This window comes from Rhea americana, unplaced genomic scaffold (genome assembly GCF_003343005.1).
Source record: "Rhea americana isolate MKP2758 unplaced genomic scaffold, rheAme1 scaffold_243, whole genome shotgun sequence".
NCBI lineage: Eukaryota > Metazoa > Chordata > Aves > Rheiformes > Rheidae > Rhea > Rhea americana.
The window spans coordinates 1254092-1282079 of NW_028186361.1; the positions used below are offsets into that span (position 1 = coordinate 1254092).

General features: G+C 39.2%; 1 protein-coding gene across 1 annotated transcript; it reads left to right on the forward strand.

Moving 5' to 3' along the window:
* Nucleotides 1-90: 90 nt before the first annotated feature.
* LOC146594924 (cyclin-dependent kinase 19-like) lies at nt 91-20169 on the forward strand. The gene is made up of 3 exons (XM_085306653.1): nt 91-475; nt 19351-19426; nt 19951-20169. Exons 1-3 carry the CDS (start codon nt 348-350, stop codon nt 19978-19980), a joined length of 234 nt encoding a protein of 77 aa, XP_085162779.1. The 5' UTR covers nt 91-347; the 3' UTR covers nt 19981-20169.
* The last annotated feature ends 7819 nt before the right edge of the window (nt 20170-27988 follow it).

Sequence of the window (27988 nt, forward strand, 5' to 3'; positions counted from 1 at the left end):
TAGCCGGGGGTGGCGCGGAGCATGCTGGGAGCTGTAGTTCTCGCGCCGCTGCGCCCCGCCCGCGGCGCTGAGGCCGGCACGGGCAGCTGCACTACGACTCCCGGCATCCCCCGCGCCGCGCCGCGAGGAGCCTAGTTGAAGCGGGTGGCGGCGGAGCGAACCCCCCCCCCCCGCCAAAAAGCCCCAAACCAAAACAAAAACAAACCGCCCCCCTCACCTCGAAACCCCGGAAATGGCGGTGCCTGGAGGGGGCTGCGCGTGCYGGGGGTGCTGATCCGGCCGCCCGCCGCCGCGTCCCCCTCCCCCCTGCTCCCCCTTCCCCGTCCCTCCCCGCCCATGGGCGAGACATGGACTACGAGTTCAAATCCAAGCTGGCGGCCGAGCGCGAGCGGGTGGAGGATCTGTTCGAGTACGAGGGCTGCAAAGTGGGCAGAGGCACCTACGGGCACGTCTACAAGGCCCGCCGCAAGGACGGGTAAGGGCCGCGCCGGTCCCGGGGCGGCGGCCGCGGCTCCCCCCCTTCCTCTCTCCCCGACCCGTGTCTGCATTACTGCTCTTCCCCCTGCGCTTTTTATTTTTTATTATTTTTATTTTTTTCCTCCTCCTCAGGGTGCTGAGAACGCCCAGCTTTTAGTGAACCTTGTCGTGGTGAAAGAGGGGCGGTCTGCACTGCTTCGCTGCTGGCCAAGGCCCCCCAGCGCGTGTGGTGCCGCCGGTTGCGGGGTGGTGTGCCAGCACCTCGTTGGCTTTATTTATCTATTTATTTATTTATTTACACGCGTATTTATTTATTTTTCTTCATATCGTCTTTCTCATCACCCGTTTTTCACGCTRCGCGGCTGCGTTCCCGCTTCGCAAGAAGCGGCGGGAAGCGCCAAGGCGAGCCAAGCCGCCTTGGCCGGCGGGGCGCGCGGCTGCCCAACTCTCCCAATGGCGAGCGGTGGCCGGGGCTGCGCAAAAAACCCTCCAGTGCTTGGTCTGTGCCCTCGCTGCCGGCCCCAAGTTCCCAGRTGGACCTTGGCGTCGAGGCGGCCTCGGTTTATTTTTTCGCTGCGCCTCGCAGGTGCCTCTTGCAGGGCGGGTTTTGCGCGACGGCAGCTCCCTCCTGGCAGTAGGCCGCGCGTGGGTGTGCAGGAAGGGTCTCCCCTCTTCCCTGCGGAAGAACCATACCTGCCGTGCCTCTACCTGCCCGGCTGTAGGCCAGATCCAGAGGGATCGCTAACCCCTAGGGCTGCGTATGCTACCTAAGCAGATCTTGCTCCTTTTTTCTGATGAAAGGGTGGCTGACTGGGTAGGCGTCCCATGAGTATACTGTTTTCACCATACAGTGGGTTGAGAGAGCAGTGGGTAACTTGGACTGTTAGGCGGGATCATTAGATGCTCGACTGGTATGTAGTCATTGGGGAGCAGTCCCTGTGAGCCCTATGTAGGCTGCTAGTGGGRGTTCTGAATATGACTATTTATTTATTTTTTATTTTTTAAAAAGAGCCATTAAGTGCTTTTTCAGTGTGGTGTATGAACAGTGCACAAGCATGGACTTYGTTTGTAGAAATGGTCTTAGCATATTGTAAAGTTTTAAGAAATGTAAGTCTGGGGTTATATCTTTCTAATACAAAACTCAAGGGTGATTGTCTTCCATACAGGCAACTGAAACTTTGAAGAATTGACTGAGTATGGAAAAACAGCAAACTTTTTCTTCAAAGTTCTGGGAGCAGTTAATGGAATGCTGCTTTAGATTAATAGAGAAGTTCAGYGATCTTTTTGGTAGGAGTAAATTGCATTCATGTGTGTCTTGGAAGTTTAAGCTCCAAGTTAAGAGGATGTAGTATCAAGGAGATTAATGACTGAAAGGCAGCATGCTGATTCAGGTAGAGGACTGAACACTGAGAAATCTGAGCTCTGATTCTGACTGCAGCTTGCTCTGCAACCTTAAGAATAATGAAGCCTAGTTAACTTTGAAAAGAAACTTTAAAACCTTTCTGGATACTACTTTCTGCCTGTGAGCTCCCCTAATAGTATTTGTGGGTTTAGCAGTCGTGTTTTCTTTTTTCTTTTTTTTTAAGTTAATTTATATAAAAGGATGTATGAAAGGAAACTATACTGTAAAATGCACAAAATGCTGATGAAGTGTTTTCTGCTGTTCTTTGTATAGTAATAGTAATCSTACAATTACTGTTTGTAAGAACAGCATAAAAAAGATAGAACTTTGAGTTTGCTGTTTTACAGAATAAATTGATGTCCGTCTCTAACTTGCCTGCTTCATTTCTTTCACTGGTAACAGAGTTGATTCTGAATCAGAATTGATTTCCAGCATTAATGTTAGAAAGGGACATATCTTCAATATCCGTATAATAATAATACTGGARATATGATTGGGAAGCAAAACAAAAGTAAACATGGCAAAAAGATAGCTAATGCATCAGAACTGGAGATGATCTAAAGGAGACCTTGAACCGTAAGAAGGCTAKCTGATAAAAGGTAGTGACAAGTTTCAGCAGGCAGTCAATTAGATTGAAGTGCAGTATAATGTGATGACACAAATCCACACTGTATCTCAGAGATTTTACTTCATGAAGCATCAGTGAGTTTGATTCAATTTTGTGTAACTTTAGGAACTTTGCTATGTGTAAGATGTAAACAAGTTAGAAAAATATAGAGAATCATCTCAATTGTTAAAATGGAGTGATTTCCTTATGAAAAAAAGACAGCTAAAATAGGTCTACAGGGAGGGGGATCTTCAGCTTTAGTTCTTAGCTGAGGGGTCCTTAATAACAGAGGGAAACTTTTCCACTGCTGGCAATAGAAACCCAGAAGTGATGCATATTTATATTGTGGTGATCACCARGGAATTTTGAGGCTCGTGTAAAGGAATTCTTCTTTTGCAGATCATAGAGACTGTTTCAATATTTCTAATTTGCAAGGCATTCTTGTATAAACTAAGAAGATTCTGGCTACTTGCTTCTTATAGTCAATTTACAGCCTCAAGAGGCTGAGGGCAATAAGATCTTTGTAGCTCTGCAGAATTTCCACTGAGAGCTTGTCACTTCATGTTTCAAAAACTTGGCATGTAAACTTTATGAAATAGTAAAATGTGTTTATATGGAGCTTGGCAAGCTGTTCSATAAAACGCTTGTAAAAAAAGTGGTTACATTGTTTAGATCTCATGGAATGGCTTGGGTATAAAAGCAATTTTTAGACATAGTAACAGTTTAGTTTGGCTTTTTCAGCCTTGAGTGGAATATCATTTGGGCATGTTTCTAGTGAGCTGATTGATTTCTATGAAAGTTAGGTTTTAAAAGACTTTTATTTCTTTTTTTTTAATAGGCAGCCAGGTTTGAACAATGCTGGTCTGACATTTGCATTTACCGAATAAGCATACTTTTAAAGATATTGAGCACCTGCAGTTCTCATTTCTTTGGCAGTGTTTGTGTGATCTGATGAGGTCTAGTTACCCTCCTTACGCATTTAACAAAATTAGGCACCARGGTTTAGAAATCTTTTATTAATATATCCGTAGTCCAGAAGGACCAGAAATAGGTTTTTATATAGGCTGTCTGGTGTTTTATTTCAGTGTACACAAAAACTGGACCAAAGGCTTTGAGAGGGGAAATGGCAATAAAGTTATAAACCTCATGGTTGCAATTTAATTRTCAATAATAAGTATTTAGTTCTTTATGTAGCTGGAAAAACTATTATGATTTTTCTGTGTACATTCTGCCTCAAAACATCTTGTTGACTTTGCTAACATTTTTTTCTGGAGGCTTGTTCACCTTTATCCAATAAATCAAAGTATGCAATTTTCCTGGTCATGGTTAGGAAAATGTGATTATTTCATGTCTTACCTCTCCTTGTTATGTTCCTTGCTGTTGCTTTGTTTGCAATTTGTGCCACGACAGTGTGTTTAGTTGGTTGACTTCATACCTCTTTATCATGCCACTAATGAGTATTTCTGTTCCTTCATCTGCATGCCTGCTTACCTGTAGGAGGATGTTTGGACAAGTCAGCATGCTGAAAAGATGCCGCTCTTGATTAGTCAAAAGCATGCGGAGAATAATGGGATTCCAAAGTGGAGTAGAAAATGGGCCGTTCTGTTCTCAGTTCTGTAACACCATTAGCAGATGTAAGACTGTTAAAAGCTGACGCTGGTCCTGACCACTTCACGCGAATAAAAACTTTCTAGTTACTGCTGCTTCTGTTTACCTTTAAACAAACATAACTGAGCTGGCTGCTTTCTTTCACACTCCTCTGTGGCTATATTATTTCTCTTTAGCTCACTACCTGAGTTTGGGCAACAGAGATTATTAGAATAAAATTACAAACAGTGTGTATATGCATATCTATATATATATTTCTCCAAATAACCATGCACTTAGTATTTTTAATGTGCAGATGTGTTTCAAAACAGCTTTTAAAAAGCTGATAGGTGTATCAATCTTGTTACAGAAGGAATGACAGTAATGTGGAGTGATTGACTTTCATGGAAAGGCAAAAGCAGAAAGACCAGGACTGTTAACTCCTAGCAGCTCCCACACTTGGGTACTGTTTGGTGGCTAGTGCTGCTTCTGTAGACCATGCTGCCATCTTAGGCAAATGTGAAGAGTTTGGGCATTGCCCTGTACTTTACTGCAGTAATAAAATCACTATTGATTAACACAGTATATGAGTTGAATGAATAGCATAGATATATAATGCTAATGTAATCCCCCCCCCCTTTTTTTTAGTAAAGTCACTGTTTGTAACTGTCAGATTGCATGATTGTGGATGGTGTATCTGTAACTTTCAAACCAGGCATTCAGGCTAAAATTGACTTTGCCTTAATATCTAAATATGGAATTTTCTTTTAGAAATAGGAGAACAGTGGTGCAAATTCATAAATGCCATTGTAAGGTACTGGTGTAGGAGGAGAAAAGGTAAATGAAATCGATTTCTTCCCCCTTCTCTCCCCACCCCAGTTTGAGAACTGTAAGCTTGTAGCTAAAGAGGAGTCTGTTTTCCTCCTCTGTATGATGTTGGTGAGCAAAAGCATTAGTGTAAAGCTCTGTATACTGGTCAGAAGCATTCACAGTCTCTTAAGTCTGCACAAAAGTTGACTTGCCCACAAAAGGGCATAGGGAGAGAAAAGGGGAAATGCATCGCCCAAGCAAGTGTGTAATCTAACCCAGGAGTGCCAGTTTTGGTTGTAGTCATACTAACTTTTTGTTTCTGTTGCTTTTTTTTATTGTTAGTTTGATGAATCTTACTTGTTTAAAGCAGAAGTGAGGAAATCCTGATAAAGGGAAAAACAGAATGCTGGGAGGCACAACTGTATTGCAAAAACACGCTTTCTACTGGTGAGACCCACTATGATTGAGATTTCTTCTGCCAGTATATATATATGTATACTGGCAATATATATATTTCTTCTGCTATGTTGTTCAGAGGTTGTATCTAGTCATATTTATGATTTAAATCACCATGGTGGTAGAAACTTTATGTGTAGGACAGGCATGGGTAAGATGTTTAATCCGTTAAGTAACAAATATGTTAGTATAATACTAGCAATAGTTTGTGTACAGTTCTCCCCACATTGTTGTTATCCAGGATTGAAATTTCTTGGGTAACGTAAGACATATATATGTGGAAACTAAACTTGCATTTGAGTTGATGAGTGTTGCAAATGAACTTGTGTGAAAGTTGTGCGTAAAATCACAGGGAAATGAGTCCGAGTACTGTAAGGTGTGCGTACTTCAGTCACATTTACTCTTGGAGAGGCAGCTCATTGATGTGGCTAAGATTATACTCCTGAATGCGGAGCAGTGGTATTATGTGCCAATACAAGTACATACTTGTAACATAGTTCAGTCTGTAAGGTGTTATTTATTTAAATCTTGTTCTTTATTGGCATTGTCTGCACTGGATTWAAAAAAAAAATTGAGTTGTCAGTTGTAGTTGCTGTTTGCTCAAATAATCTGGTGGCAGGCTAAAGTGCAGAAGTATTGACCTAATTCAGAAGGCATTATGTTTGGTCCTGAACAATTACTTTCCTGTGCAGCAAAATCTCTACCCATGATCCTATGTGAAAAGCTGTATTTTACTTCCTGCTGTATATTGGCATCATCTTTATTCTTTTTTTCCTCCCCTTAAGGAAACTTTTTATGTAGGTGAAGGTAGAATGGTTAAAAGGTATTGCCATAAAACTCTCAATAGCTAAGTAAACTTAAATACTAGGTTTACATGCAAATCCAAAAAATACTTGTTAGTACTGAGTGCTCTTAATACATGTGGGAAGAAGTCTGTGATGCATTCTGATGAAAAAAACTAAATTGGGAAGAGATCATAAGTATTTCATAATTGTGCCCCAGTGCGAGCTGGTAGTGCAACTATACTTGGCTCTGCTTCCTCCCAAGAAGGCAGAGTAGGTGCTGGTGAGTAATTTTTACTGCTTCCTGCAGGCTCTTGAGTATGTCTCTCTGGTAACTATTTGGCCCTTTTACTTTCTCTGAAGCCAAACGTAGAGGTGGGCTGTATAGCCCATCGCCTTTCAGAGTACAACTCGCATTCAGCGGGTGTTTCATTTTCTGCCGTGGCAAGCACGAAGGTGTTGTGGTGGTTGGAGATTGAGAAAGAAATGAGATGAGTGTGGGTGATGAGAAGCAGAAGAGGTTGCAAGTTTGGGAGGAAAAGAAAAATTGCCCAGCTTGCAGACTTGCAGTGCAAGTTAGCCTATAATAAGCTAAAAAGGAAAAACTTTGAAGGTTTAGTGTTTGCTTTTGGAAGAGATGAAGAGGATAAGAAGTTTCCTGTTACAGGGTGGAGAAGTTAAAAGTTTTCCAATAATGCTGCAGGAAAAAGAAGCCAGAGCTTGAGGGGAAAGAGATTCCCTTCTGCACCCCTCTTGGTAAAAGGGAAAGAGTAAAGTAGAGCAGGCGCAAGGTCAGGAGTTCAATACTTCTCATAGAAACTATTTGCTGTAGAAATTTAGTATGTAGGTGTATTTAGGATCATGTCATCCAATCCATTGTATTGTAGGCAGACATGCTGTAAAGTTTTTTTCATAAATTTATTTTCAAGATGAATGTTACCACATGCATAACATGGAGATATTTCTATTAAAAAAAAAAAAAAAGAAAAAGTTCTGTGATTCAGAATGGTACATATTTATAAGCACATGCAACTGGAATTTCTCTGGAATGTCCTGGCCAAATTTCACGAGAGCCTTGTCCAGTAACATTAAATTGTTACTGATTGTCTTTTCCTTGGCCTTAATCAAATGCACAACTTAGAGTGGAGTTAGACGGTCCCTGTAGTTCTTCTCTGTCTTTTAGCTGATGCGTTCCAGCTTGTGCAATAAGATTATTTTTCTGTTTGCTGCTTCAGGTATAGTGGAGGAGGTAGTCTGGTCCATGCATATACTATGTAGGAAGGGATCGCTACAGGAAGCGACTGTCAGCTCTTACGCTCTGCTTCCCAAGAGGAGTCTTTTCTTGAGCTTTTTTTCAGTGGCATTCAAGAACTGACACAGACTGCGTATTTCAGCCTCTTTTACTGAAACAAAGTATTAGAACTTAAAAAGATGGATTTGTTTCAGTAACAGTGTGTTTGCCTGAAGGAATTCTGAAACCAGTCCAGAACAACTGCTTTTAGAACAAATTGTCTAACTCAGTGTGTGACTTCAGGAACTAAAGAAAAACGTCTCCTTGTATAGCAAATACAGAAACTGTGCTGTTTTGAATTGACTTATGAGTAAAATACACTCAGATAATTCGGGTTTATAAAAGACCTCCCAGCTCTGGGGTTTGTATGTTGTATGTATCACTTAAATGTATGTTAGATGCCTGACAGATAAAAATCTTAGTTGATACTACCAATTATTATACCTCTTTTGAACTTCGGTTATTTCAACAGATTAGAGAAAAAAGAGAAACCTCTGGAATCAGTCAAATGTTATCAAAAAAGTCTCTTGTTAGACTTTAAATCAACTGATAGCTACTTCTATATGTGAACAATTCATTAATGTTTTCTTAGACTTTTCTGTGGGAGCACAGTTCTTTGGCTTAGCTCTAACTTTTTTTTTTGAGAATTGATGAAATCATAGAATCATAGAATTGGTAAGGTTGGAAGGGACCTCTGGAGATCATCTAGTCCAACCCTCAAACGAGTGGCCCGCACAGGGATCGAACCCCCAACCTTGGCATTATTAGTACCACACTCAGCCAACTGAGCTAATGTGGATGTGGATGTAGTACATCTAATCAGACACTGCCTGTCCGAGAGGAGTGATGTAGAGATGGCGTTAACTGACCTTCACAAAATTGGTGTCTAACTTTTTTTTTTTTTTTTTTGAATTGCAAAACAAAACTATCTTTTTATGGCAGGAAAGAGGATTGGGAGGAGCTGAGAATACTGAAATAGTTGATCTCTGAAGGGCATTATTCACATTTGCTTCTGTCCTTTCTGGAATTAACAGTTTTGTTTCATAGATACTCTCAAGTGGGACTGCTGCAYAGCTGCTTGTTTCTCCCTCAGTTGTCATCTGTTCTCCACAAAGTTTCAGGTCTTAGAAAACTTTAGGGTCATTTATTTGATAGATGAAACACATGGGACTGGGCTTTCCAATAGGCAAAGCAACAGTTATAGCTTTCAGTAAAAGCTGGTAGTGTTCTATGACTCACTTAAGGATAAGGGATCTGGTCTAAAAAAGAGTGCAGATGTGAACTGGGACAGCCTCTGACAGCATGGTTTTGAACTTGTGCTCCCATGAACTGGGCCTTGCAAGTGCAGCAAAGGGGTTATTTTGTTGTTTTTCATCCCCTGCTGATTTAAGATGCTATTGATTTCTTTTTACAGTCAAGTGAAAATAAATGTTTTAGGCAATTGACTTGGAAGCAGAAACTAGATTGTCTGAAATGGAAATTACATCCTGAGGTAGAATATCTTGGTAGAGGCTACTTTTGCTTTTTTGAAGCAATATATCTGGTTTCTTTGTCCATGAACTGCAGAAAAAACTCAATCATTATGTGGCCAGAAGGTATTCTGTCCCTCCTTTCTTTCCCTGTCCTAACCAGAGCACTCAGGAGCGTTCGCACAGGTAACGCTGGGACTCTCTTGAGGCTGCGATCGTCCTTGACCCCCCTGCCCGAAGGGAGCGGACAGTATGAAGGCCACTAGTGCACGAAATTCTAGCGACATGAGGTTAACTGTTTGACGCCTAAGGAGGGTCTTCAGAGAGAGGCCTCTTATCTTACAGACACAAGTYCATGAATCCTGCTTGTTTAAAGGTGTCTAGACGAAAATTCTCACCTGTCGTAATCCTTCTGCGGATTACCACAGATTCAGGCTAAGATTTAGCAYCTCGTGCACTCAAAAAATGGCACATTCATTGCTTTGTGTTCCTTATCTTTAGTGCAGCTGACAGTGGATTTTCGCCTATATCTTTGAGTGTTCCTCTTCCTCAAACACAGAGTTACTGTATGAATTGTTGCTACCTTCTCAAGGGCATTAGAGACTTCGAAGTTAGCTTTATGTTCATACTTTTGATTAAAAACAGTCATCCTAGAGGACAGTCACTTGTTCTTTTGCCCAACTCTGTCATGCTCCAAATGAGAAACACAGGCAGACAAATTATCAAATTTAATTTGACCTTCAGTTCTTATCATCCAAAAGATCATTACAAGTTGAATGCCATTTATTCTACCTTTAGCTTGAGTTCAGTGATGRGAAAAATGTGCCAGTGTAAAACTTTATCCAAACTATACTCTTAAGCTGCTGAAAAAGCAAACGACCTGCTCTCGCTGTGGAATGAACAGCATTAAAATTCAGCAAAACTAGAATCTGACTAAGGTTTCCAGAAACAGATATGATTGCTGACTGAAGACCTTGCTTGTGGGGAAGTAATAAAACATTCTTAGTCAGCAGCTGAAATAAAGACATCTGTAACTTTGAAATCCTGATCTCTTGACATTGAAGTGAGGAATAAAATGAAGGTACTCCATTAGCAATAGTGATTTTTCTGCTCCAGAATGAATTAAGTTGGACCTCATCGTGACTATGTAGATTTTTGTCCCAGTCCTTATACCTTTCATGAGGATGTTTGTCAATGTGGCAACTTTTCAGTTGCAGGTAGCGTACTGTCTCATTCTGCCCATACAGACTGTTGGGTCTTGCTTCTTACTAGTGATTCAGATTGCAACTTTGAACACGAAGGCAAGTACATCAGCTAGGAATTGCATATGTATTATGTTAATAAGCTTTTGTGTAGCCCTGGTAAATTTAGCATTTCACATGTTAGATCATTTGAGTTGTAAAGTTGGAGGAAAAGAGTAGAAGTGGTGCAACAGGTCTCTCGGATAAATCTGGGTCTTCTACATGATTTAGAGGAAGCATTTGGTTATGTCATGAGATAGAAAAGGAGAATAAGTAACTGCAGTTTTGTGGGCTCTTGTCCTTCCAGTATCTCTTCTGTTGAGTCAGTAATCTCTTTGTTCTACTACAGGGGAACCTAATATGTAATAAGGGTTTAGGAAAAAAACCTACATTCAGTGTGTTTCAAACAGCGCACTGATGTTTGAAACTTGCTGTTTTCATAGTAATTTTTCACTTATCTGTGCAGTGACGTTTAGTCAGATATGCACAGAGAGAGACACTGTGCACATTAAGCTGGTCACAACTGGGCTGTGTGTTTACAGTATGTTTTTTACAGTAAAGATTTAGGACCTATACTTAGAAAACTGCCAAAAAACCAGATGGCTAACACTATTGACATTTCTGATTAATCACAAACATTCTTATAAGTGATTTTATGAAACAAAAAGGCATGTTCTTTTTGGCTTAGTCTGAAGGATCATATGTCTGTGGCCTTTATTGCATAGGTTTTTTTTTTCCCTCCTTACTGCTGCTCCTTATTTTAAGGTAACAAATTCTCACATGCAGACTGCCTTCTGAAAGTGTTTCYTAAATCTGTTTGTTATCTGTGATCAAGCCTGTCCATAAAGAAATAAGATCAGGTGCAGCTCCATCCATTGCTTTAGTATAGCAAATATGGGAAGAAATTATCTAGAGTGGCAGAACAATTTTGCTGTCTTCAAAGTTTAACGTAGATGCTTCAGTTTTTGCCTTTATGAGCAGGCTGTCAAGTCTGCTTATGCCAATCTGTTATAAAAGAAACGTACTCATATGAAATTCATGGTTCTCAGTCACCCAAGATACTTTGGAGCCAGTCTGATTTTAGCAATGGCAACAGCCCTGTGGCTGGTTGAGGTTTCTGTGAATCTTCATCAATAGATTTGGAATGACAGTGGCAGGGACTAAAATTGTGCCCTCTTTCCTTACAAATAAGAATTTTGTTATAATAGTGTGAAGGCTAAAATTTGGCTAACATGATTTCCAGTGGTCTGTTGTTAGAGATCTTTAAAAGCCTGCCTGTGGTTGTGGCTGTGAAGTAATCTCAGATCGTTGTTAGCAGTCAGGAGATATCTGTGCTATAAAGATTTGCCTTTAATTTTCTGAAACAGAAGTTATGGGAAAGGAGGAAGAAGATATGCTTAGATAACATCTAATGGTGCTGGAATAGTCCTAACTGATATTAATAGAGACCTCTATCCCTCAGTCTCAGACTAATCAAATTATAGTTATGGCATAAAAAATGCCATCAGTGCTTGGAATCATGCTTTTGTGTTTATTGATCACCTAACATCTCTTTTTCTTATGTAAAAAAAATACCTATCACAGGTATTGTGAAGATTTTTTTTTAAGTTATTTAACATCTTTTGGCAGATTCTCTAAAAGTGCTCGATGCAAGGACATAGTGTTCGAAGGCAAGCATCCTCGCATCACTGTAAGACCCTTACTCAGTCTTTAACATGTGTATTTCTTTCTGAGTTCATATACTGGTTTACACGGGAACAAATAAACAGAACAGTAGTCATTATTAATAGTCTGTTTTAAAGGTACACCTTAATATATTCTGTAAATAACAGAACAAAATCAGGTTGCATTTCTGTTTCTGGTAGGATACTGCGATAACACCGAGTATCTATTCATAGTGTGATGCCAATGGTACTTCTGGTATGAGCCCCTTTACACAGCTGGAATGTGTCAGATTTTCCAGCAGGCTAAGCTCCATGTAGTTGTTCTCCTGTGTATTTCATGTAATGTGCATAATAAAAGTCAGACTTAAAAAAAAAAAAAAAAAAAAAAAAAAAAAAGTCTGTTGGTTGCTCTGTATTTGGATGTTGCTGCTAATTTATAAACATAATTTATTTTCTGTGCAACACTTACAGTAGTGTTAATTTTAGAACATTAATTTTGATAAACAACATTAAAAAAATTTCTGTTTTTTGGGCAGAATTACTGCTTTCTTAAGTAAAAAAAAAATCTTTGGTTTTAAAGTTTCCAGATTGCATTGAGAAGCCTGAGTATGCATTCTTTTGGGCATACATTTATGCAAGTACCTGACATCGACAAGTCTGTGCAATTATTGGAATATGAAGTAGCAAGCTATACTTAGAGTTCAAGAATTTGACATTGTTAACCTCTAACCTCATTGTGTAACCTCTAAAATTGCATAAACTTCTCTGCCTTTTACTTCTGCTATGTTTGTAGATTCCAGAAGGGCTTCGTGTATGAACTTCAAGCTTTGGAGATAGCAGAGTATTCGGCAGAAGGTAAAGAGAAGTGCTGCCTTCTGGTGTCATTGTACATACATGCTGAGGTGGCTGGCCTTGGCTGAGTTTTTAAGAAAAGGAAGCCTAAGAGAGTTTAGTAGATCATAAGACAGTAAAGCTGATGATCTGTGCAGCATTCAGGCCTTTTTTGAAACTTGAGATTATAAGGAACTTTGTGAGATAAAAGATTCAGAAACACAGTAAAAAGAGTAACATATTGTTTCTGTTCTGAAGATTGTTTCCCTTAGGTATACTTGACTCATTCTTGGAGATTCTCTTTTTCAATCTGTAATCCTTTTTATATTGCATAGGAAAGACTGTGTCTTGTTTGGTTATAGGTTTGTGGTCTTTTCCTTCCCCTGCTCCCCAGTTTTACTTGGAGTTGTAGTTCCAGAGGAGATAGTCAACTATTTTTTTTCAATATTTTTTCTTCTGAAACTTCCTGATATTCAGATACCTTAATTTGAACTTAGGTAGAGACTGAGCTCTGTTTTGTGAGGTTGCCTTTTAAAAATTGGTTGAAGGTTTATTGTTCATTAAACTCTTGCCTTCTGACTCAAAAATACTTGATGCGGTAGTGCAGCTATTATATGTGAAAGGCACAGATTATTCAGGATCACTAGTGAAAACCAAGAAGCTTCATTTGATCAATATGTCTCTAAATCATAGTATTCTAAAGCAGAGCTGTGTTTAAAAAATTGCTCATTAATATTACTTGATAAAATACTTGAAAAAGTTTCTCCAATTCTAGAAGGCATGGTAGCATGTAATTTCTTTTGCAACCCTTTTTGGTCCTGACTTCAGTTTTATAATAGAAGCAAAGTCTGCATATCTTTTTCCATTTCATTGAGGCCTTGTGTTAAACAAAATCTCCMAAAATGCATTGTCATACAGTACTTGCCACTTTTGAGCATATGTTCATAGGTGTTACAGTATTTTCTTCTTAATCTCTTCCAAAATATTTCTGCTGACTCATATTTTGTTTTTCCCTTTGTAATTTCTAGTTTTAGGTTGCTTTATAAAAGTCTAAATTTAGACATGTTTGAATATTTTGAAGTACATAGCTTCCTATAGTCAACTACTAAAAATAGAGGGGAAAAAATTAGGACCTGTTCATTACCCGYACCCAAAATGATGCTGCTTGCTTTTAGAGAGCATGTGTTGCRGAAGTGACCAAGCGTAGCAACTTCCTAGGTGCACTGGGTAATGCTGGTAGAGGAACGAGACTGGTAGTCATGTTGGAAAGCTGGACAGCAGGACTCTGAAGTGGTGGTGGCTGGTTAGTCACTACCTGCTGGGGAGGTGGACTTCCCACGATGCCGTGAAGTGCAAAATCCAGGCCCCAGGTTGGTGCTTGTGAAGTGATGCAGATGTCTACCATTTCCAAGTAAGGAGAAGTCCTTCCCTGCGCCCTGTGTGCGTGCGTATTCCTCCTCCATTCACAASATGGAGAAGGCTTCTACCAAAACTCTGAGGAATGCGTCAACAGGCAGGGCAACTACATGTGTCCGCAGACATTAAGAACAACTTTTGCTTATTTTTTCTTTTCTTTTTTTTTTTTTAAGGTTTGACATGACCTAGTGTTGGTTTTGATGGATTACATTTTCTTTGTCATTCTTGTTCCATCTCTATATTCGAAGTAACTTTTTGTCTTTGATTTTTATGTTTTAGCASAGTTTTCCTTCCTCATCTAGTGAAACTGTAAACTTTTCACTGTTTCATTTCTATTCAAAAATAATTTTCAAATGCAAATATTGCTATTAGTAAGATCTTCAGACTTGGTTTGTGTGTTTTAAATAAGCTTGGCGTGTTTTTATATAAGAACTACTTTTTTATTTCACAAATGATTACTATTTAAACTGCTGAATGCATACTTTAGAACAGCTTTTGAAGCATTTTCATTATTCTGTTTGGTTTTGTTTTTCAAATTAACCTTTTATGAAATTACTTTAGATTTTGAAGGCCCTTGTGAACATTTGTGTCACTGCTGTGAATTCACTACATTGCTAACTCTGAAGTTACTACTGAAATTATTAGACGAAGTGGAATATACYGTATTGTAAGCACTTCTCATTTATGGCCCAAGTGGTCTCGTGCATTTGCTTCTTGCCTCTTTTGCTTATCAGTGATATAATTTCCATGTAAAGCTAAGGAGCTTCTGCAGTGGCAGAACGAGATAAAAGTTTGCTTTCTTTTCATGGGCAAAACCAGCCAGCTATAGTTCAGGTAKCCTTGTCCTGCTGAGCGTGTTTGGCAATTAGATGCATTAGCAACCTGTAGCTGTTGTGAAGCTTTTTAGCAGACAAAAGACRGACCTTTTAAAGAACTGTTGCAGCCGTAAATTTCTTTTACGATTATGGCTACGAAGCTTACCATTCCAGATTTCTAGTTTCTAATTTAGTTCTCKAGAGGAAGGGGTGTGCATTCATAGAAATTCAATGCGGGTTCTGCTAAGYTGTATAGAAGTACAAGATGGCCCGTAGCTTTTTGTCATTTGTGGCTGCTTGCAGTGCGAATGGAAAGGAGCTGCTGGCTGCTGCTTGGRGAAGGCTTCATTTGGTGCGAGGAAAACGAGAATGAGCACGACTGTCCTGCTCCGCTGAGTGTGTACCTTAGTGACAGCCAGGTGCTGATTTTCAATCCCCTAATTCTTTTGGTAAACGGATGGTTTTGTATGTATAAAAAGCACTAAAACGTAAGAACCCTTCATTTTTCTGGAAGGATTACGAATAACTTTTCCAGTCAATTCTAGACCTTTTCACCAGCTTGCATATGTTAACCAGCACTGAATATGACTGATTTATTGGCTTTGCTCTGGGAACGTTTTTTATCTATGCTCTAAATATCACATAGGATTTTTCAGTTAATTTCTTGGTGTGCTAATTTTGACTTAGTTTAGGGAGGAAAAAGGGGCTTATGACTCTTGCTGGTGATCTCTTGYTGGCTGCTGAACTTAATGCTGTGTRTCAGCAATTAAACAAATAGATTTGAGCAGAACAAGCTATCTGTATGATCCTTCTGTTATGGGCRGTACTATATTTCCATTGAAGTACTCTGAAGTACAGCTGCAATAGCTAGGATAGTTTAACTTGCTTTGAAATATTTTGATTATTCTCAGTATTCTGAACTTAACTCTTCCAAGGTGAACTTGATATTTATTTTGTTCTCTTTAAAGCATATGGAGAATGAAAACTGAAAGTCTCACCCAGAAAAAGAAATAATCGTATTTCCTTTTTCTCAATGAATAATTGAACGTAAACCAGATGAGTAAAATTTTGTTGACAGAATTTTCCCTTTTCCTCTTAAGATGTTAATATTAACCTTAAGGACTTTTGGAAGGGATCTTTATTGGTGAGGGAGGAAAACGTAAGCTGAAATATCACGATTGCCTTATACTGGTTTATTTTTATAATAGAGAGATGCTCTGGTTATTGCTGGTAGACTTGAGGACTYTTGCATTTGGATGCTGCCTATGGTGGTTTGAAATGCAGAGTCAGGAAGGTTTTGGGGATGGGGCATAACTCCTATCAATGGCTTCACTTTWGAAAAAAGTTCATTTCTAATAAAATAACATGAATTACAAGGCTTCTGGAACTAGRAACAATGCTCTTTTAGTATTTCCCTTAGTTTTGGATAAGAGGACTTAAACCCCTGAGATAAGTCTCGTGGTGGTGGTACATGGAGTGTGCTCTGTTAACCAATTAAATTCTCGTGCATGAATTCTGAAAAGCTATAATAAAAATCATAAAGCTGCAACTTTACCGATTAAAGAATAGCGTTCCTTTGCAGTTAGGTGCCCAAGGTCAGTGAGCATATTGCCACCTTTAGATTGGAGTGTGGGTATTTGATAAACGCCGCTCGATTGAACTTTGGTCTCTGCCGCTTATTCCATGCCCTTAGACAGACTCACACAGAGCCGGTCTTCAGAGTTAGTTGCCTGTGTTACTGCCTGGTGTTTCTGTGGCCCTGGTGAAAGTGCTTATGGAYGAAGGCCTTGCGTTTGCCGGGCTGTCCCTGCGTGGGTGCCTTTTGCCTGGCATCGGAGCTGTGCAGTAGTGGTGGCAGTGGTGGTGGTTTGTGTTTTAAACTCAATCACGCTTGCTCTGCTCTGTAAAGAAAAATGTACTGAAGCAGATCTGTCAGAGAAGAATTTAGGAAGATGAAAGCTTTCCTGCTGTATAATCCTGTACCCATTCTTCAAAAGTGTTTAAAATTCACTGGAGTTTTCCTGCGTGTTTGGCATCACGTGAAAATGCTACTACCTATTCTCCCTCCCTGCCACCAGTTTCTTAAGAGCATGGGTCACTGGGAAGCTGAGCAGTATACTTGCATATAACTTAATTTTTGCATTATTCATTGAATATAAGTGGGGAAATAGCTAATCAATTACCTATTGTTTCTTTGGCCATGTAATATGCTTTTGTTGAGCAAACAGTTGGTTAGAGTGTGGTGCTAATAATGCCAGGGTCGTGGGTTCGATCCCCGTATGGGCCACTCGTTTGAGGGTTGGACTAGATGACCTCCAGAGGTCCCTTCCAACCTTACCGATTCTATGATTCTTTGAAACAGAATTGGATATTTCATCAGATTGCATCGGCTGACTCAGTGTGTTGAGCTTTCAAATGTATTTCTTTCTCAGATTATCTTGAGGTTATCCTTAAATGGGAAACACTATTATTTTAAAATACCACTTGATGGAGATCTTTTGGTAAAGTACTTTAAACAGCTATTATGTTTACGTAATAAGAAGATTTAACGTTAATAAAAGTATTCTTGTAGCCTTGCGTTTCTGGCAAAACAAGTAAGTGGTATGTATTTAAAGGAGGCTGCATTTATAATTTGAAACTGTGAGAGATCTAGGTGTGGGAGAGCTAGAATATGGCATCTTTGTAGTTCTTCATACTTGATGCCTGTTCAGTTTAGGTAAGTATTTTGTTAACCCTCTTTTTCCTTACTATTCACAAAACCCCAAACCCCAGTGTCCTAGAAGTATGTTGGCTGCAGCTTACAAGCTTGTCACCTTTTTCCATCTTATAGTTAAAGGAGGTACCTGAATGGGTGACTGTTTTTGGTGTGGTTTCAAGGCACATTGTGAGTTGCTCTCCTTATTTCTGCACAGAAATTCTGATACATCAGTAGAACGAAAAAGTATTTCTTCATTTGGTAGTTCCAAAATCACTTATGTCACCCATTCCTTTAGTTTCAACTGCAGAAAGACTTTCTATTGCTTCAAACCTACCCGTAGAAAGGCCTGCTTGAGCTTGCAGCTTAACGTGCTTAATCTTGCCTCCTTTGAGATCAATGTTGTATCAAATCCCAAAGAAAATGAAACACCCTGCTTGAAATAAAGCAGATTATAATTCCATTACAACTGAGTTTCTGTGCTTTTAATTTGGAGGCAGTATCTCTTCAGATGTAGCATAGGATTTCCAAAGATTTCACGTAAGTACTTTTTTTTTGAAAGAGAAATAAAAACTATTACTGAGTTAAGGTGAAACAACAGAACTCAAGTTTTCCTGTTGGAATAACTGCTTAATAACTTGTACTTCAAAGATGGATTTAATTTTTGTAAAACTTGCAATCCACTGAATTTTCATTTGTAGTCAGAATAAATCTGGATTTTTTTCTCGTAAAATTTTAATGAAAAAGAAAAATAGCACAAAATGGGCAAAATGGAAGCTAATTGGACACAGAAGTGGAGTTTTGAGGCTCCACTGAGAGCCTGAGAGAGGTAGAGACTAATCCAATTCAGTTTTTCAGTGTAGCAAAAGAGTAATGGTCTGGGGCTGGAGAAGGGGAAACCAAAGTACCAGAAATGCTGTAGAGAATTTGGATGGGCATTGAGGGTTGTTGAATTGCCTGGAAATTACAATTGGTGAGTCCATGCAAGTACGTCAATATTGTGAGTCATGGTGGGAAAGTGGGTCAAAAATGGAAGCTTATTCAGCGGCTGTTGGTAACAGCTGAGATCTAGCAAACCTTACAGTAAGCTAGTTAAATTGCATCATGAAGGTTTTGAGATAGTACTTCATCATCTCCTCCTACTTAGTTTGAAGTAATTTATAGGGAAGACTATGGTTGTTTAAAAGGATAATACTGTGTTCAAGGAGAACATTTCACGCGCTGGGCTTCGCTCTTCCGAGCGCACGGTTGCGTGTGCTGCCGAGGGGTCTGTCGCTGGTGAGTTCTCTGCAGCAGCTCCCTACCTGCATTCTGGCAAATGCAGACTTGCTCAGTGAGATTTACCTTCTTCCAAGAGATATAGCAAGTTTAAAACATATTGGTATTTTAAAAATTGATTGGTAGTGGCTCATAAAATCAAGTAAGTAGTTCCTAGGTACTCCTGGAAGAGTCTTTTAAGCATGGGATATGTGTGTAATTTTGTTTCATGACAGTGGTCAGTGTCCTAGAATTGCAGGGTAAGTGACTTCTCTACAGGTACATTTGCAGGAATCAGCACAGTTTCAGAGAGAAATGGATATAGAGAGAAATGGATATAGGTTAACAAAGCTTATTTATGGGAGTTTTTTTGTAATTTTTGAAGTCTGTGTTAAAGGAAGACCTGCTTTTAATATTTTAGAATAATTGATACATAAACCAGATTTCAGTATCTTGATACAGACCAAGTTAATCATTATACTTGTATTTATTGGTGTGATATAAATCAGAGCTAAACTATTCCTTTTTTTTTCCCCCTCTTTGTGTACAGAAAAGATGAAAAGGAATATGCACTGAAGCAAATTGAAGGTACAGGGATATCCATGTCGGCCTGTAGAGAGATTGCAGTAAGTGTATATAAATGAAAGAAAGTTCTTTTACTGACATTATTATTCAACAGATAATATATCTTTTTTCTCTGTATTTAATAACACAAAGCTTATTTAAATGTTTTCCTTGAAATATGAAAACTATTCAAAAATGAGTTTTCCTTAAAATGCTTTCTAAATGTTACTATTTTTTTTTGATGTGTGGAAAGAGGTGTTCTTACTAGGTAATGGTAGTGCCTCTTACTGGTATTGTTTTTGTTTTATCTGCTTTTATGTGTTGGGAGGGAAAAAAAGGTGGTGCTTTTATTGAAGATTTATTTCAAAACTGGATGTTTTAAAAACGTCTTTGAAGAAAAAAGGATCTGAAAGAGATTCTAACTGCCGTTACAAGTCAGCTTGGTAATAATATATTTTATTTTTGGTTAATGGTAGCTTATTATTCTTTGCGCCTGAGAACAATTGTTCTCGTCAGTTTGGTTTGTGAAGTACAGAAGGTTTTCACAGCAAAATGAAAAGTAGTGCTAATTTTATTTTTATTACAGGTATCTGAGCAGAAAAAGATTGATTCATGAGTTTCATGCTTTTGAGCACAGTAGTGCCCATAGATATATGTGTTTATATAATTCCTGCAAAATTGGTAAGAATGAAGTTTTTATATTTGAAAACAGAATTTGATCCTTACAAGTTTATTTCATGACTGAAAGGTGCCTTACTGTCTTAGTGCTGTGAGGTAAGCTTGCAACTTCAGTGTTGCGAAAGAAGTGCACTGGCTTAATCAAATATTTACCTCGTTTGAATGCTGTCACTATGCACAGGGCTGCTGAAATGTAAGATATGATCTGTGCCAAAGGCTTTTTATAATCTAGTAATGTTGCACAGCGTTGCAATGCTCGTGTGTGCACTGCATTTTGTGAGGTGTGAGAAGCTCGATATATTTGTGAACTGAACAAACCACTGTCTTTTAGTGCAAAGCACGCAGTGGCTGTGTTTGAAGAAACTTAGCAGCTGAAACTATTTTAAAGTGCTTGACTCTGTAAATTGAAGGTCACTCACTATGGATTTGAGAGGTGACTGTGCCGCTGTCAGTGAGTTTACAATGAATTTGTCCCATGACATTTTTGCTAGTCTTTCTACCTGTGAAAGAAATAGTAAGCGCTCTTCAGCATCAATACTGGATTGTATTCTTGTTACTCTGACTCCTGGCTATTTTGATAGCAGTGAGTGTTTTTTTTTTTTTTTTTTTTTTTNTGGTTTAGATTGTATAGATTGTACTGGTATGGAGATAATGTGTGGAATAGTCCACTGTCATGATAACGTTGTAGTATGGAGCTTGTTCTGTCATACTTGGGCATAAGTTGGCTGTGAAGTAGAGAGTGAATCTCAAACTATTTTTCCTCTGACGATACGTAAGCATTTTAGTCTTGATCAATTAAGAAAAAAAGAAGCAAGCATCATGCAAAGCTCGGTATAGCGTTGGAAACTTTACAACTGGTGCATAAGGTGCTTAAATCCTCTGAATGCTTCCTTCTCAGAAGATTCTTTACTTTTCTCCAGACTTTCTAGTAAAACACTATACCTTGAGATAATGTAGCAAAAACTGGTTGCCCCTGTGGAATTACATGTTAGTCAGGGATTAGCAATGTGGAAAAGGTGAAGGTGCACTAGTTGAAAAAGAAATATGAATTTTCTTTCTTACAAACTAGCAGGATCAAACATTTTCGACAAAGAAAAGCAGATGTACAATTAATACATTAATAGTTAATCTTGTATTTAAAAGCTTAAGTAGGTAACAAAGCAGCTAATGTTTATTGATTAAATAATGATTATCAGCCTGGAAGGAGGCCACGTTAAAGGATCATGTGGGTAGTTCTTTTGTCATCTAGTAATAATAAGCCCAGAAACAATAATTTCCTAGATTTTTAAGATAAATCTCACACAAGTTCAGAACATGGAAGAAAAAACAGTGTGCCTCTGTATCTGTTTCAAAATCTTAATAGTTCTGTAACCTAAAGACATTATCAAATGTGTTCAAGAAATACACTGCTGAAGAAGGCACCCAGTGTTGCAGTGCAAGACCATTTTGTGTATGGTACTGCCATATTCAGATACTCTGAATACTCAAGAGTAAGATCTACTGGCTAACCTTCCCTGAAAGAAAAGGCAGACTACTCATTTCTCCTGAGGTTACGGATAAAGTTGATATGTCTTTGCTTAGGACTCTGAAAAACATAAAGCCTCCTTTACCACTATAGATAGGAGCTTTTTGTGGAAGAAGGCTTGTGTCAGTGACAACATCAGGCAGTGGTTCCTGGGGCAAGGGATGATTACTTTCTTTCAACTGTAGTGTGATACCTGCTGAAGCAGGAATCAGTGTTTCAGCAAATTCTGTTGTATTAGAATGTGAAAATACTAAAGGGGATTCTTATATGATAAAGAATTATGCTGCTGCTTCTTTTTTTTTTCCCCAAAAAAGCTAATTCCTTCTGTACAACTGGAGTCTATTCTGAATATAATTGAAATACCAACTATTTGTGTATTCTTGCAAGACAAACTATTACTGGGCTTAAGCATCAGCATTTTTGAAGAGTGAAGCTGGAAAATGTGTGAGTTATGAAAAGTAGATTTCTTGTTTTTTATGTAATTAACAAATGTGACATCTCTTTCAGTTTAGGAGTTGTATTAGCTTATTTTGGAACCAATGATGGGTGAAACCTTTTCCTTATTTCTTGATCATGAGAGTGGAATTTCTAATATTTTTATGACATGGGCAAGAAAATTCCTGAAGTGAAGAAACGGTACATTTAGACAAAATAGCATTAGAAATTTGTTAAAGTAGTTTTCACTGTAGAATACAGAATAAAAATAAGATACATTTGTACATGTTAAGGCCTTAAATCTATGTTCCATTGAGATGTGAAACATCAGAGCATAGAGGCAAGATCACGTAAATGTTAACTGCAAGATGTTTTGGATCTTCCGCAGCAAAAAATCATATACTTACGTTTCTGGGTATTATTTCTTGGTGCAGAAAGAATTATCTTGCAGTTTGGAAGAAGGAAACTAAAGAGCTTAGTTTAATCAAGCATGAAGATAGTGATTATAAACTGGATTTATAAGTAATCAGAGGTATATTTTGGGAAAAGTTTTTCTCCATTTTGCTGAAGAGGTAGCTTAAAGACATTTGGAAAGGAAGACTTCTTTAATTCTCCTGCCATTGTGTTTTACTTTTGCCTTGTAGCTTAGATAAGTGACTTCCTTGAAGTGACAGGTGGAGACAGAAGAAACAAATCAGAAGTGCATTATTCATTAAGTTTTTTTTTCTCCTGAAGCATCTTGACCATCATCCATTGTGAACCAATAGTTAAAACTATTTAAAAGTCTGCAGACAAACTGTAATGGAATCTTATATTTACTTATCAAAAAAGCACCAGAGTAATAAAGCTTTGTCTGAGATTTCTTGCCCCAAAGACATTGCCTTCTGTGAGAGGGTCATACTGGTTATTTCAGGTACCTTGTTCTCCACAGTGAAGGGACTATAAACTTTTAATTGTGGATTTTGGGGGGAAAAAAAACCTTAGAGAAAAGAAATAAAAACATAAGCCTCTTCTCCATCAGTATCATTCAGTGACTATTCTTAAAACATCTGGATACAAAGCCTCTCTCTGAAAAACTTCAGTGGAATTTTTTGTGATATATAAGGCTTGATAAAGGCATAAGAGAACTACACCTGCATTGTGAGTACTAATAAAAAGAGGGAAGAAAAAGCAGTAAAATGTCTTTCCTTGAATATCATCCTTTTTTCTTCAAAGAAGGAAATGAATTCAGTGGCCAGTTTGAACAGTGGACTTAAGACTCCACTGGGACTTATTTTAGTGGCTACTTTCAAAATGTGTAGTTTTCTGTTGCTTTTCACATGAATTGTAGAAATGAAGGCCTGAATGGTGGGAGAGTTTAATTTGGAAATCCTCAGAAAAATTCCAGTCTTGAGCAACTTTCTGAGCTACATTATGATTTCTGCTACATGCTTATTTAGATTTAAAACAGTTTTCTAGTACTTTTATCCATTTGTAATAGAAATAGAGCCTTGCCTTTAAGGTATATTTACAATAAGCGGATTAGTGCTTTGTACTAAGAAAATAGCATGATTATACACCCCTTGGCGGTGGAATACAATAAAGAGGCTTTGGCTTGGTATGTTCCAATAAAAAAATCTAAGTCCTTTTCATAGCCTGAGTTGCTGTTCTGAGGTTCCTGACTGGGCACTCAATTTGGGCACCTAACACGAAGTACAAAGTTCTGTCCTGGAAAATTTTTGAAGGATCTGATCTGTTTGGGTTCCCATTTTTTTTCTGGGATGTGTCTGTCACCAAATCAGACTAGTACTTGTAACAGTTCCTTGGTATGAGTTGAGCATATTATAAAAAAAAAAAAAAAAAAAAAACAAACAGAGGAAAGTCGAGTTTACTTTTCATTTGTCAATGAGAAATAGTCAATGTTTTAGTGTGTTCCGGCTGTTCTCTTCCTGAGATGGTAGAACTTAGGAATGTTGAATATAGTATTAAAAGTATCCTGAAAACCAATAAAGCATTTATAACAGTCACTTGTATTTCAGCAAATACTGTCTTGCTCTTTTAACCCCAAAAGTGGGAAGTTCGGAATGTCTTTTTTATAAGATCATTTTTTTCTCTGAAGGGTAGACCTGTGGACAAAGATGGCTGTTAATAAAAATTTCCTTTCACGTGAATCAATGACCTGATTTATGCCCTAGATGGAGGCTGTTCTGTGTTCTCTTAGTCTTTTTGGCTTCTCCCTCCTGCCCCAACTTGATCTTTCGAGGCTGAGTCATCAATACAAGCAATCTTTTCTGTAAATAGTGAACTTAATTTTAAATTTCAGTGGATTTTCTTTTATCAGCATTTTTTTTATAGCTCAATAGCCTTTTTTCCATGTAGAAATTTGGGCCAGACTGCAACAGATGGTTTAAGTGGGAGAAGCAGAGCCACAAAGCAGAGCAGTGTTTCTCTCCTAGCCGTGCCTATGAGCGCTCCAAATTGTTGCAGTTTTGTCCCGTGTGAATTTTGGGTCTGGGATGCATAATCGTTTTAGTTGCTGCATCCTGTGCCTGTGTGCGCTGGCTGCTGGTGAAGTTGCTGGAGGCGGCTCGTTCTGGGAGACCTTGAAATATTGCCAAGCACACTGCGGGACGTTAGTGGGAGCCTTAGTTGGCCATTGTGTTCATACTTACATTTATGGGTACAGGCGAAAAATAATTCAGGCTGTAATGTTAAATGAGTTGCTGAAAGCTCATTTGAACAATTCAGTGTGCACAAATTATTCTCAGGCCTTTAGCTTGTTGACGTGATGTGTGCTGCAAAGCGCTAGAGGGTACAAATATTTTGGCATCCTCAGTTTCTGAGGGTGGGCAAGGTTTTGGAAGCATTACTGGCCAAAGGGTAGGTTTGCCAACCTTTTTGTGTTCTTCTCCTCCCTCAAGCGAGGCTGTCCCACTGCCTTTAGTTTTTCCTTTTGGCCTCCCTGCGGCCCTCCCCTTGCACGTTAGCAGCTCTCCGGGGCTGCRTCTTTCTCCCGCTCCGGTGTTGCAGGGCCACAGCTGCTCCGGGAAGGTCTGGCGGCCGTGCCGACTCCATCGGGAGGTGCTCCGTGTCCTTGCCGCCTGCCCCGCGGCCCTTCTCCTCGCAGCCTGGGGTGTCCAGGTGGCAGCACCACTTCTTGCCATCTCTGTATCTCTTAAGAAAGTAGGAGAGGTTAGCAGTATGGGAATTGCGGAGCTTTTCAATAGCAATAAATCACTTTGAAGTCCTGCAATGCTGTGTGACTCTTAGCACATACAGTTTCATAGCATTACATAATAGATGCAAGCCCTTTGCATTGGCTATAGGGACAGTCTCCTTTCCTGACCTCGGGTATCACCGCAGTTTGCCATTTCTACTGTTATGTAGAAAAAATAGGTTTTTAATCTTGGTTCCCAACTTCTGCTTTTAAGACAAGGCTAGGTAAAACAGTTTTAAAAAGTCTGGATGTCTCTGAGTGCTTTTGTTATACAAGATTCCTTCTGAATGTCAAAATTTCTTTCCCCTTGCCAAGATAATGTAAATATGTAGAATATTTGGCAGTACAAAATCACTCCATAAATTCTCTACTACCTAATTAGAAAAGGTTTATATTTGTGTTTGTGGAAACTCTGAGACTCTACTCCCCTTTCAGTAGCTGGAGGTAGTGAAATAAGTTATAGATATATAAAAAAAAGACATTTTTATCAGAGAGTTAGGACGTGTATTAGCTAGAAGTATCTCTGCATCACAATTTTATAAATACGAATCAGCTGGAAGGAGGTTTTCGGTTCAGTTACACAGTAACCCATGTTTTGCATGCCATAGGAAGAATAAGAGCTCTCCAAGTTACATGGTCCAATCTTATACAATCTGTGTAATTTAAATATTTTTTTGTGTGAGTACCTAAATTCCTGCTTTGATTATTTTTCAAAAGGGTTCTGAGGGCATGTTTTGTCTTTCTTTTATTTGGAATAACAGTTAGCTTAAGAAAATGAAAAAGCACACATGTAATAGATTTGTTGAATAAAACCACATTTTCATTTTAATCAATTATGTTGATATTTTTTCTCATCAGTGCATAAATGCACTGTAACACTTACGAAATAGCAGTTTCACAAGCCTGATGTGTATATACATTTTTGTCATTTAATTAAGACAAAAATGGAGCAGCATTTGCAGAAGCTACTCTGCTCTGTTGTTTAAACTTCAACCACTTCTTTCAGCAATTCAACAAAAAAAACTGACATGGAAGGAGAAAGAGAGAAAGAGGAACACTGCTTTTAGCCCACTACTGTTTTCTATCTGCAATACTTGAAGCTTTCTCCTTGTTTTTCATACAGAATTTATTCTCCTTTTTTTTTTTTTCAAAGATGCGTCTGTGTGCTCAAAGTGGGAGAATAGCATCAACAAATCCATAGTGAGTATGTTAAGGAGTAAAAAAAAAATAAATAAACAGAAGAAGCCTTCCCCCTACCCCATTCTCACACAAGCAGTTTGAGCCAAAAAAGCTTCTTTAGGAATTTGGTACTTGCCATCCTGTAGGACATAATCTAAACTCCCAAAGAAGTCGAGTGGGGAAAATGGGCATTTAATGCCAGTCAGTCTTGGTTGTCTTCATTCTGAATTTGCTATAGGCTGCAGATCCTGAATACTTTCCAAAGAACACAAATGCAGTGCCAACTGCCAGTAACTTCAACAAAATGGACAAAAAAGAGCAGGTCCAAGCCTCTTATCTTAAGCTGTAGGCAGCAATGTGCTGAAAGCAAATGGCTGCTTTATCACTAGGATGGTTTCTGCCATGTTGAAGAAGAACAGAGTTGCAGATAATGCAAGAGAGATTTTAAAACTAACTTCACAACTTAAAAATTCTCTGCAAGCTTGTGTGCATATGCACATATACATATATGTATGTACTTACACACACACATTTGTATATATTATATAACTTCAGCTCAAATGTTTTGTAAATTTATTTTATGAGTTTCTGTCCTCTTTCTTTTCCTCTTCTGTTTATTGTTCTTCATTATATGCTGTCCTTCTGTTTTCCACTTGTGCTTTCCTTGTAATCAGACAAAATTAGTTTATGCATGTTTTCAGGTAATTCTGTGTGGAGTTATAACAGCATTTGAGTGGTATCTTGATTTACATGGTTTTAGAATGTGCCTTTCTTTGCTACAGTTTAACATCGTGTGCAGCTGCTCTCAGTGTCTCAGACTGAGAGGTAGTATCATGGGTTTTCACATGATGGGATTGTTTTCAAGTTGGGACCTTCCTAGCTTCAGATACTGTTACTAAATGACCTACATCRTATTTGTCCTATGTAGCCTGTCCCCGTTTCCACTTCCTGTGTACTGCTTTTCTTTTCTCTCTCTCTCTCTTTCGTGCGCGCTCTCTCTTTCGCGCGCGCTCTCTCTTTCGCGCGCGCTCTCGCCCTCTCTTTCTCTCGCTCTCTCTCGCGCGCGCGCTCTCGCTCTCTCTCGCGCTCTCGCGCTCTCTCTCTCGCGCGCTCTCTCTCTTGCTCTTTCGCGCGCTTTCTCTCTTTCGCGCGCGCTCTCTCTCTCTCTCTTTCGCGCGCGCTCTCTTTCGCGCGCGCTCTCTCTCTCTCTCTTTCGCGCGCGCTCTCTCTCTTGCTCTCTCTCGCACGCTCTCTCTCTTGCTCTCTTTCGCGGGCTTTCTCTCTTTCGCGCGCGCTCTCTCTCTCTCTCTTTCGCGCGCGCTCTCTTTCGCGCGCGCTCTCTCTCTCTTTCGCGCGCGCTCTCTTTCGCGCGCGCTGTCTCTTTCTCGCTCGCGCGCGCTCTTTCTCGCTCGCGCGCTCTTTCGCTCGCGCGCTCTCGCTCTCTTTCTCTCTCTCTCTCTCTCTCGCGCGCGCTCTCTCTCTCTCGCGCGCGCTCTCTCGCGCTCTCTCTTGCGCTCTTTCTCTCTCTCGCGCTCTCTCTCGCGCTCTTTCTCTCTCTCTCTCTTTCGCTCGCGCGCTCGCTCTCTCTCTTTCTCGCTCTCTCTCTTTCTC